At 46.9% G+C, this 12,459-nt stretch overlaps 1 protein-coding gene and 1 long non-coding RNA gene across 3 annotated transcripts in view; one reads left to right on the top strand and one right to left on the bottom strand.

The window, feature by feature from the left end:
- The window catches only part of LOC146302342 (uncharacterized), a 74,468-nt gene that overhangs the window by 28,805 nt on the left and 33,204 nt on the right, over positions 1-12,459 (top strand). Inside the window, exons 2-3 of the long non-coding RNA XR_014732036.1 lie at positions 7,650-7,832; positions 10,064-10,269. This is a non-coding gene — a long non-coding RNA (uncharacterized LOC146302342). The remainder of the gene's footprint in view (positions 1-7,649; positions 7,833-10,063; positions 10,270-12,459) is intronic.
- Positions 1-12,459, bottom strand: part of LOC146302349 (protocadherin alpha-C2-like) — a 41,166-nt gene that overhangs the window by 19,803 nt on the left and 8,904 nt on the right. The window contains exon 1 of one of the 2 annotated variants that reach the window (XM_084679333.1): positions 1,060-3,957. The exons of the other annotated variant lie outside the window; for it this stretch is intronic. Within the exon in view, the coding sequence (XP_084535459.1) occupies positions 1,060-3,648 (2,589 nt within the window). The 5' untranslated portion in view covers positions 3,649-3,957. Of the gene's footprint in view, positions 1-1,059; positions 3,958-12,459 lie in introns of those variants that run through there. 2 annotated transcript variants of the gene reach the window in all.

Genomic DNA, 12,459 nt, shown 5'->3' with positions numbered 1-12,459 from the left:
GGGACCCACCGCTTTCTGAACCGAGAGAGCGTAACTCAACTGGTGAGTCTCCCTGTCCAGAGCTGGCTGCATAGTAGCCTGTTCGTCTGTGCTCATTGGCCCAGAAGGATGTGGAACATCACAGTGGTCAAATTGTGGCAAGCCGTGTTGGGACCTAGTGGACTAATTGCTCAAGTCCTTGAGAACTCTAAATCTCAGTAATTTGGTGCTTTCACAGAGTACGCCTACAGTGTACATGCTGTAGAAGCAGAGGTCTCAATGGAATTGTTGGATGGTTCCTGTGGAGGTTGCTGCTACTAAGCACACTGAAACTGTGTGTGTATGTGTGTGTGTGTGTGTGTGTGTGTGTGTGTGTGTGTGTGTGTGTGTGTGTGTGTGTGTGTGTGTGTGTGTGTGTAAGAGAGAAAGACAGATGCTTTCCCTGAATAGAAATGCTGATTTTTTTTGTTTTTATGACAGCTCTCTAAACGACCATGGAGGAAAGAGGCGCATAAACCTCTGATACCTGAATCATCAGAAACAAACAACAGCTCTCTGGCGAGAACCAAGCCTAAGCACACACACGTTGAGAACGGTGCACCTACCACCCACTCAAACAAATACACACCTCAGACAAAGAAACCTTTTTTTTTTTTTACATTAAAAGCTCCATATGGTAGGTAGAGAACATGGAGTACCCTTAAAGTATTTTCAGTGTGTACATACACAAACAAGAGTTTTCCAGAAAGAATTCAGAATTCTGTTCACGTTTACCAATCCTGTCCAGCAGACAAAAACAAAGGATGAAAGGAAGAACTAGGAGTGGCACTGCAATTTTTGGTTTAAAAAATTCTCTTGCAAACTGAATACAAGAACACGTTCTCTTTTTATACTTCCACCAATATCTACAACAACAATGAGCTGTTTTCATGGCAAAAGTCTTTGTTTAAAATGTAACAGATCCAACAGAACTCTCTATAACCAGAGATTTCCTCTGACTCTCAAACACCATCCATCTACAAACACACACACACCTGGCGATTCGCATGTATTGTGATACACGAACACACACACACACACCTGAATAGCAGAGGTGGCATCTGGCATACTGAGTCGCCGTACAAACATCTGGCTCTGGCCGCTCTGGCTGGTGACGTATCCAGAGCCCCAGGTGCCGCTGTGAGGCCGGCCTGTATTGTAGAACATGAAGGTGTCGCTCCCGGAGGTGGCCGTCAGACACGTCTTATAGCAGTACGTTTTGGTCAATGACCCGTTTCCTCGCACCTCTATGTAATGAGGCTCTACTTTGAGGTCCCGGCGCAACGCAACATTGTTATTGGGTACCCCTCCGCCTCCACCGCCACCACCGCCTCCACCTCCTCCACCCCCTCCACCTCCTCCACCTCCTCCACCCCCACCTCCCATGGCTGTGGTGCCCCCCTCTGGCATGCTCTTCTGGGAGACGCAACAAGGGGAGCAGGAGCCAGGCTGGGTGCAGTAGGCATGGCAGCGGACAATGGCGAGCACAACCACGGTGACCAGGAACACGAAGGTGGTGGCACTGAGAGCGATGATGAGGTAGAGGGTGACATTCGAGAACATAAGGGGACTGTGTGGCCGGATGATGCGCTTAGGGTCAGGGGTCAGCTTAGGCGGCAGCTCCATGACGGCCACGGTGATGGTGGCGGTGGAGGAGAGGGGTGGCAGGCCGTGGTCGCTCACCAGCACCGTCAGCAGGAAGGAGGTAGAGTTGTCCTCGATGACGCGGCGAGTGGTGCGGATTTCACCCGTGTGCTCGTGTACTTTGAACAGGTCCAAGTCTGCGGTGGTCTGCTCTAGGGCGTAAACCAGCCAGGCGTTTTGGCCAGCGTCTCCATCCCACGCCAGCACCTTGGTAACCAGAACCCCGGCCTCTGCGTTCTTCATCAGCGTCTCAGTGGTGCGCGTGCCGTTCGCCGGCGGGTGCACAATCCTAGGCATGTGGTCGTTCTGGTCCATGATGTAAACATAGACGGTAGCCACGCGGCTGAGCGGTGGCACGCCGTTATCCTGGGCTTTCACCTGGAAGTGGAACTCTCTGAGCTTCTCAAAGTCGAACGCTCGCAGGGCGTAGGCTTCGCCCGTGTTGGGCTTCACGCTGACGTAGCTGGCCACGGGGATGCCGTGGTTGTTGTCGTTGAGGACCGTGTAGGTGATGCGGGCGTTCTCGCCGGCATCGGCGTCTAAGGCCTTCACGACGCACAGCGAGGCCCCCGGGGCGTTGTTCTCCGTCACGTACACCGTGTAGGATGTCTGCTCGAAGCGCGGCGGGTTGTCGTTCACGTCGGCAACGTCCACTTTGAAGGTCATGTGGGACGACAAGGCTGGTGTGCCACCGTCAACCGCAATGACCGTTACGTTGTAGGAGGAGATGGTCTCTCTGTCTAAGAAGGCTGAGGTGACAATGGTGTAATGGTTTCGGAAAGACTTGATCTTGAAGGGCAGGTTGGGCAGGATCTCCAGTGTCACCTGTTTGTTCTGGCCGGAGTCGCGGTCGTTGACACTGATAAGTGCAACCACGGTATCGGCCCGTGCGTCCTCTCGAACTGGACTTGAGAGGGATGACAGAACAATCTCAGGGATGTTGTCATTCACGTCTAGGACTTCCACCACTACTTTACAGGGAACTGCCACTGGAGATGGGCCCCTGTCCATAGCCTGTATGTACATTTCATAGGAGTTGGTCTCTTCAAAATCAATGTTGTTCTTCACACGAATTTCTCCTGTATCTGTGTCCATAGAGAAAATATGTCTGACCCTCTCTGGGGTGTAGCTACTGAAAGAATACGAAACTTCCGCATTTGAGCCCTCATCTGGATCTGTTGCATTTAGCTTTATCACCAGGGCGCCTTTGGGCGAGTTCTCCGACAGTTTCACTTTATAGACAGAGCTGTCGAACTTGGGAACATTGTCGTTGGAATCCTGGACAAGCACATTGATTTTAGCTGTGCCAGTGCGTGGAGGGGTGCCTCCGTCCACAGCTGTCAATATTAACTGATGAGACGGCGTCTGCTCACGGTCAAACGGCTTTTTGAGAACGAGCTCAATGTGCTTGCTATTGGCCGTGGGCTTATTGGAATCCAGCGCGAGATGTTCGTTTGGGCTGAGTCTGTAGAGCCGAACTGAGTTGGAGCCGTCGTCCGCATCCTGCGCGCCCTCAATGGGGAACCGGGACCCAGTTACCGCGGACTCTGGTATCTCCAGCTGGTATTCATCCCGGGGGAACTGTGGCACATTATCATTGGCATCCAAAATCTCCACCTCCACGTTGTGCGCCTCGAGTGGGTTCTCAACAACCACCTCGAGATTGAGGAAACAGGTGCCACTGAATTCACAGAGCGTCTCGCGGTCTATGCGGTCACTCACCGATAGCTTTCCTGTTTTATGATTTATGTTGAAATATCTCCGTGCACTGTCTGAGGTGATTCTGATGCGACGGGCAGAGAGCTTTCGTAGGTCCAAACCCAAATCCCGAACAATGTCACCGACCACAGCCCCGTTCTCCAGCTCCTCGGGAATGGTGTAACGTATTTGTGCATTTGTAAGGCCACCAAGTACAAAAATCACTAAACAAAAATAAAAAGGCACATATTCCTTTATGCTGTAACAGCATCGCGCAGCCACAGCCATTGCAAGTAGGCAGGATCCGCAGACGGATTACAGAAAGCTTTCCGCCTTTTTAGCTTGTGCGTCCCCACCCGCCACATTAAAACCGGGGGGAAGTCCGTTACTCACCCCCTACTATGTGCAGGACGACCTAAGCATCCTCTCCGGTACAGGTGCCTGTTTTAACAGACAATTTTCCGGTACACCCATGTTTTTCTTTGTTCGTTTGTCTGATGCTTTTTTTCTCCTCTCTGTCCTCCGCGCGCGGCTGACTCTTGTTTCCCTCTCATGGGTGCTGCCTCTCTCTCTTACTCTCCTTTTCCTTCCCCTCCCTCTCTCTATCCCTCTCTATGTGATGGTGTCTGTGGGCTGCGGGGGAGGGGGAGGCTTTTGCTTGAGCGGTGCTGCCTGCCTTTCAGCCATTTAACACAGTCTAAAAATGTAAATCAAACCCTTATTCCAACATTGGTAGCAGTAACCCAATGCATCTTAATCGATTTGTATTTTTTTTTCTAACCGTCAGTCGCGTGTTTTCAATGCGCACACACATGCATTCGAGCACTGTTTTTTTTTTTTTTTTTTTTTTTTCTGAGAGAGCGGGTGCCACCGCCCTTTTCATTGTGTGCTGGGATACAGTGCCTAACCGATTTATCGGTACGCCCTGGCAATTTCTTTCCTTGTTCTTATTGATCTAAACTTGCAATCAAGCCAAATCTCAACCAAAACATAGCCTAGATTACAAAAATTATAGCCTACACGATAAAACACACACATAGCTAATAAACACACAATGCAGGAATATGTAGGCTATACAGGTTCCTAATCACACATAAAAACAGTGCATTATTATAACCATGTTTCAAAAATACAAAAAAAAAAGATAGAACAATGACAAACAGTACGAATTCAAAATAACCAGACCTAATTAGAAACATGGGTGACAAAAGCGGTAAAAAAGTATAGCTACGTAAAATCTTCAAATTAATCAAAGCAATATCGGTTGCATTTTTCAATACATTTATATTTTATTTCATTTTTCACAATTGGCTATCAAATACATGCAGGATCGGTGCACCCTTTGCCACTGTTCACGAGCACTGAGCTGAAAGGCTATCGGGAGATCATTGACTACTCCACGTACCCCCTCTCTTTTTTGCCTCAGAGACTGACAGCTGCAGTGGTCATTTACTGGAACTACAAGCAGATTTGGCTGCTCACTTAATATCCCATTGCTGTCCTCAGCTATAGTTATCATCCTTCCTGTTCGTTGCCATATGAACGACGTTCACTCGGGGTGACCGACCGATGCAAACCAGGTCACCTAGATGCCGGGGACTTGCCCCATCACCAAATCTGTCAAACAAAATAGCGCGGGTCGTCCTGTCAGACCCACATTGCTCAAATCTCAAATAGTTGGGGCCTGCTTGCATGTGTATGTTGAGGATGTAGGCCAGGGAACGGACATCGACAACGTAAGTGTTCTAGCTGGAGACTGCAGTTTGATTGTTAAGGCTACGAAAAATTATTGTAGACCGAAGCTGAAGTATGGAAAGGCTTGTTCACGTTCATATATCTCTCTGGGAGAAAAGACCACAGTCGTCAATGGTAATTTAATAGCTACAAAGACCTACAAAGACATCGGTTTGATATAGGTATATATATATATATATATATATATATATATATATATATACCTATATCAAACCGATGTCTTTGTAGGTCTTTGTAGCTATTAAATTACCATTGACGACTGTGGTCTTTTATATATATATATATATATATATATATATATATATATGTATATATATATATATATATATATATATATATATATATATATATATATATATATATATATATATATATATATATATATGTATATGTATAGATAGGCCTATAGGCCTACCTGCATTGATCCATTAAAAAGTGGACCTCGGCCACTGTCGTCGAGACGTGTCCATTTGTTGAAATTCAGTGATAGATTAGCCTTTTAGTTCATATAGCGGACACCACAGGGCGTTCGATTTCTACAGATATACTGTTTTTACTGCTCCCTACTCTATTTTAATCATCCAAGCCTGCACATGCATGGGTGGAGACACACTGCGCATGACTGGTAGCTGGTGGTCTGCCAGTGGCGTTAAATGCCCAAATCATATTGCTGAAACCCTTCTCCTAATTAGTACATTCTGAACCCATGTACCTCAATTAGATTCCAATTTAAATCGGATTCTACTCAATTAAGAAGGTTCCTCTACTCCTATAACGCGATCAGCACAACAAAGTGATGGGGAGGATCTTTCGACACAATATTTTCTAGACGACACAGCTGTGGCGGCACATTCAGAATGAATCAAGGCCGGGGTATTATATCAATCTCTGTTAGCGCATAATAGGTGCGTTCGACTTCATGCAGCGCCGGCGCCGCCTGCAGCCCGGCTGACTTGAAGCAGCCAATGGCATTCTCAGCTTCAAGGCAGCCGACTGCAGCCGGCTGTCGGCGCCGCCGGCGCTGCATAAAGTCGAACTCACCTAATGGCTCTCAGTGTTGGATACTGCAACCAGACAATCGTCTTAGTTAAATTGATTTGATGAAGTCTAAGTGTACAATAGGAAGTGAAACGCATTCACCATGGGGACAGTCTAAGCGACCGAATAGGTGATGCCCAAGAAAGCTGAGGTTACAAAAGCAAACATCCATATTGTGGAAGTGTTGGAAATTGTTGAAAGTGTTAAACACTTTACAACATGAAAGTTGGTGGGGGTTTTTTAAAGGTTAACTGGCAAACAACCATATCCGGTGGAAACAGTTATACACATAGGCCTATATATATATATATATATATATATATATATATATATATATATATATATATATATATATATATATATATATATATATATATATATATATATATATATATATATATATATATGAGATGTAGTAGCCTACAAATCTGCAAATGTTGCCCATAGTTTTGGGTGTATGAAATTGTTTTATTATGTCGCGTTTGTTTGGAGCCATGTGACCTCAAAGGCAGCCTGATTCACCAGGCCACCCTGCCACGGTGGCCGCCCAGTCGCATACATACTGTAACCGTTAATCTCCCTATGCGGATCCAAATGTCCCCCATAGACCATACGCCCACGGCGTTCACAGTCGTTGGCAGGCCGAGAGATGGGAGAACGCCGATGAGTCACTCATACGCTGCGGAGAGGATGGAGTGACTCTTCACACTCCCGGACGAGGCAGTTTTTTGTTGTTGTTTTGACTTTCTTTTTTCTTCAGGTTTTGATTGATGCAGATTGACCTTTTGACTGTTTCTTTCTGTACACCTCTTCCCTTATTTCCCACCCTCGATTTAACTCTGTAGATGAAACGCCGGGGGTTCTGCCCATCCGTACTCATGTGTCTTGTAGGTAATCGAGCCGCTGCTGTACCCCTGACATTTACCAGATTTTCCCGGTGGGACGCGCGCGCTGTGTGTTTACGGCAATTTGAGAGAGATGAAAAGAGGCGACTGTTATCTCGTCAATTACACACGCCGCCGGATTTACACCTGGCCTTTTCCACCTCACCCCGTCGACTGCCCCTCCCTCCGTTAGCTTCTCAATTCCTTCCTCCCTACAGCAATGTAACTCAGGGGCAGGTAACCACAATTTTGGTCTTTCTCTCTCTAGACCTGTTAGAATAGTGCCCATCTGCTCTGTCATTAATTGCGAGCCGCAGAGCTGTGATTTTTTTTTTTCATTTTTCACTCAAGGGGATACTGATTATGTTATCTCCATTATTTCAAACAGACAAACAGACGTCGGTCTCGCTAGAACAGAGACACGACCAAAGAAACGTCCAAAGAAACGTCCTTGTAGTCTTAAATTACTCCCAGATCTACTCATGGTCTTTACCCTCAGCAGTGACTGCAATGGATATAACACCTTTATATATAAAAACAACAGTCTGCATCAAATGCTTCATATACCCCCCTCTCTTTCCTCCTCTCTCCACCCGCTCCCTCTTTCTCCAGCTGTGCCCTGTGTCTGTGTGACATCCGTTGCTCCAGCTGGGGAGAGATGTAGCCGAGGGGCTCCTAATGCCACAGCTATCCTACTCTGGAGAGAGAGAGATGAAAGGCAGGGAGAGGATAGATGATGAGAGAAACGGACAATGGAAAGAGAAAGAGAGATGAAGCAGGAAGTAAAGGAGAGAGGTAGGTGTCTGATTTTTCTCAACACTCTCCGCTCCACGCCAGAGGGTCCACACTGCCAGAATATTAAAATCTCTCCATTCATTATGCAAGATGGCGGACATATTAATAAGAACCAGCCCTCTGCTAACACTCTCTCTCATTAATGGGCAGTAATCGGGCCGCTTTAAAAGCCATTCGTTTGCTCCCCTAAGCGTCTGCTGTGCCATGTGGATTCCCCCCCCCCGTTGGTGAATCACATGTCCAGGCCTACAGAGATCCGTGGAAAGATGGGCCAGAGCTGGTGTCTGTGTGTCAGGCGCACAGACGCACACTCGTTCTAAGGCTTGAGTGAGCGTCTGGCCAGAGCCTCTTTTTTTAGTAATTGTGAGCTGCCATCTTGTCTGGTGCGCTCAAGGACAGGGCTGATGACATCACTGATGCTCTCCAAGTCCAAATACTTTCCCTTACTGTATCCATCTGTCTCAGTCTCTCTCTCTCTCTCTCTCTCTCTCTCTCTCTCTCTCTCTCTCTCTCTCTCTCTTTATCTGTCTGTCTGTCTGTCTGTCTTTTGCACACACACACAGAAAATGTATTTGGGCTGTTCAGTTGGAGGACATTAATTGCAGTGCTTGTGCAGCCAGGAGAAACGGGCAGAGCAATAAAGATGTAGTAGTGACAGAGGGAAAACATTCCATCTTGACAGACAGCAGAACATGTACGTGTATCACACTCTAAAAGGACCTCTGGGTAGCCACACATCTGTATATCAACACATAAACCGATGAAATTAGACACACGATTGTCACGTTAAAGCCAGTGGGCAAATACAACTAAGCAAATAAGGTGTTATTTAGGAAGGAAAAGAGAGAGAGAATGGTGAGGGAGTGGGTGTTGTTCTATCTCACTGCCAGAAGCAGAACGCATATGGTTTCCTGTGAGAGGAGAGTATGGAAGAGATACATGTAGATATACTGGGCCCTCTATTGGTGTAAAGCAATTACTGCAGGGGAACAGAATTATGCTGAAATCTAGTCCCAGACAATCCACTCAACTCAGCTCCACCCCGTACGCTCAGTCATCACTGAAACCTGATCTCAAGAGAGAGAGAGAGCGAGAGAGAGAGAGAGAGAGAGAGAGAGAGAGAGAGAGAGAGAGAGAGAGAGAGATCCGGTTCATCCTCTCCTCAAACGTCTGAAAAGCTGACTGTGAAGGATGGATCGAGGCCCCCTCCAGAGGAGAGAAATAGAAACGGCAGTAAAAAAAAAAAGGAAACCATGCAAAGACAATGCCAAACATCACCTTTCATACCAAATATAACAGACTGAAATACTGATACTTGAGTTCAGACCTAACTGCTAGAGAACTAACACCAAATAGCAACAAAAAAAACACATACATATTACAATGACTTCACATTTAAGAACCTTCCCATATCAAATCTCCATTCCCTGACTGCATTCATCCCTGTCCCCTAGATGCATGCAGTGGGATAGAAAGCCTGCCCTGCATGCTTTTGCTTCTGCCTTCCCCCATTGTGCACCTCTCTTTCAGTCTAAAGGGCATGAGAGTGCTGCAAACGACACAAATCCCTCCTCCTCTGTACCTCGGAGGGGTTAATCAACACACGGGCTGCCCTCGTTCTGCCTGAACAACAAATCAAACAGATTTGTAGCTGCCGTGGCGGTAGACAAAGCTATCGGAGAGAACAGGCAGCGGCGGAGGCTGCCTCCCCGATCCCGCCCCTCTAAGGACGCCTAGCTGTGTTTGCACATGTTAGAATCAGGCGGAAGGACTCTGTGCTCCTGAGCACAACAAAGCTTTATCTAAAGCTCTGTCATAACAGCCTAACACTACTAAGAGGATTTTTGCACGGCGGGGGGGGGGGGGTTACATTCTGTTCTCTTGTGACCATCTCTACTCAGCCCCTTTAGATTTTCGCACAGTTTCTGGTTACATATTCAATTTGTTTTTTTCTTCCTGACTCCATCCCTGCTTTGCTGTTTCACTCTCTCTCCTTTGCGCACCACTGTGTCCCCCTGCTTGCACTTCCTTCCTGCACCGGTCTCCTGCTGCTCATCCCTGTGTTTGTTCGCCACTCCCCCCACCATCCCTTCTCTCTCTGGCTCATTAGCACACCTGGATCCCCCTCTCTATCTCTTTCACCCCCCCTCCTTCTATCTATCTCTTTTCCTGTACTCCTCTCTTTCTTGTTCTCTTAATGTTCTTAATCTCTCACTCTCTGTTCATCCTAGGCTGTCTGATGAAGCTGATAATGATTGGCTGCCTGAAAGAGGTGGGGGATGGCTGTGCTCTTGGAGCTCTCAGAGAGAAACAGGCTGCTAGTGACATGACCATGGTCGAACACCATCACCATGGTTACAGCAGCTGTAAGAGCTCTCCCATCTCCCCAGAGCCACGCCCTTGTCGGAGCAAAACAGGAAATGACAGATTCACACAGGTTCGTAGTAGGTTAGTGTGTGTATTCATTTGTGATTAAATATTGAATGTGATGAGGTTGGGGTGTGGCATGTCTACATTTTAAATAGAGCATCCATGCGCAATGACAAACGCAGAACCCCCACTCTAAGGTGGGCAGTCCACTGTAAAATCAACCATGATGCATTTCAAAAAAGCTTGGGGCTGACAATGATTAAATGTTTTTGGGTCATGTTTTTGGGGTCACAGTTGTTGAACCCATCTGGGCGTGTCTTGACCCTAAAAGGCTGAGGTGGTTGCCCCCGTTTTGGCAGTAGAGGCAAATCCAGTTACAATGATATTGCAGCACTTAGCCAGTTACCTCTCCTAGGATAATGTACTTAGTAAATCAATAATTTAATGCAATTTGCGACAGCGAGTTGCAGTAGTGGAACAGTCTTTAATAACCAACCCAGACATGACGCACAATATATCTAACACACATTGTTAGATAGCTCACACATTTACACACACAAACACAATGCAATTCCAGGAAGACCCACCTGTCTTGTGTGAGTAACACACACATACAACACACACCAACACAGACACAGTGACCTCAAGTCTTGTAGTTAAGCCCCTCAACCTTATTCCTCCCGAACCTTTGTCCCACCCATTGGTTTAGCATTTGATTGACAGCTGGGTAGCCCATGCAGCCCCAGTTCCTCCATCCCTCCCCCCTTGGCACGGCCCCACCCCAAAACCCCAGCTCTGCCCAGGCTGCAGAGCAAAAATCCCTGAGACTCTGTCCACCACCCAGGCCTCCCTGCTGCAGCGTTGAGCGGAAAATTACCAGTCCCTCCCCCCTCCTCCACTCTCTCTGTCACTCTCTCTATCCCCCTCACACACACACAAGAGCATGGAGAGCTGTAGCTTACAAACCCCATACTGATGCGTTCAAACACAGCTCCAGGCATTGTTTCAGGAACCCATATTGAATGAAATGCAGTGTAGAGAGAGAGCTTGGCAATGTAGAGAGAATCCATCTCACACAGACTCACACTCGACACATTAGGATTCAGACTGTTCTTTGAGCGCCCTGCAATCTTTAAACACACACTGCTGACCCACTTACACACATACACAGTCGCTGCAGTGTACTCATGCCCCAATGAGATCACAGGGAACCCCAAACATGTCAAGGACTGTGTCATGGACACAGAGCAAAACAAGCCTGTGACCATGACAGCAGCGGTTGACTCTAGTCCACTTCCTGAAACAAGGTCAGAAAAAAATCTGGATGACTAATACTAAGACGCTCGAGCATCTAATAACAAAGGAAGAGAACTCTTGACTGAATGTAGCATTCAGAGCCAATTGAATGCAGCACTTGAACCAACCACAATTTTAATTTGACAAGTGGAAGCACGACACATGGCAGCACGTTATCTTTACAATGAAAAACCTTATTTCTTATCATGACAATCAGATCTGCTTAACTTAGACACAAAGAGGGATGCGGGTGTTGCCCTGAAGCAAGTTCAGCGTGTTAATGAAAATGGGTGGAAGGGTGTTTACAGAATGCTTTGGCTGATCGCACGCAACGTCCATGGAGACCAATTCTAATTCACCCAACCTTCCCCTCAGCTGTTCCCCTCTTCCTGAGAGAACAGGGCTGGCAGAGAGCGAGGGATAAGGGGGGAGGGGAAGAGAAACAGACAGTAGAAAGGGAGACAGGAGACAGGGAGAGGAGAATGGAGGGATAGGAATGTCTCCGTTTTAAAGGTAGTGCCAGGCAGAGAGGGAAGGAGAGTGTGTGGGAGGTTGTTAGAGAGAGAGGGGGATGGGGAGAGAAGGGCTAATTATAGTTGAATGGGAAAGAGAGACAGCAAGTCTGTGAGGGAGAGAGGAAGCAGGATAAAGCACAATCAATATGGAGGTCTGGAAAAGACTGAGAGAGGAAAGACAGGGATTGAAGGAGAATGGAATGAAAGACAGAATAGAAAGAGAAAGGGTGATACAACACTAAGCCACTTTAATGAAAATGTAAAAGAAAGGTATGAGATAGACCGATAACTGTACACACACATACACATGCACCATCTGAGAGCTGAGGCATCTGCTAAGGCTCTTTACTGCTAACTCATGAATACAAATCCTCTCCGATTAAACCCACCACGTAATAGAATCACAGCTTCGTCCACTGACAAAGCAGCAATACATTCAAATAAGT

The sequence above is a fragment of the Hypomesus nipponensis genome, chromosome 1 (genome assembly GCF_054491055.1).
Source record: "Hypomesus nipponensis isolate SF chromosome 1, ASM5449105v1, whole genome shotgun sequence".
NCBI lineage: Eukaryota > Metazoa > Chordata > Actinopteri > Osmeriformes > Osmeridae > Hypomesus > Hypomesus nipponensis.
The sequence above is the reverse complement of the archived record's forward strand: the minus strand, read 5'-3'. Positions and strand labels throughout refer to the sequence as shown.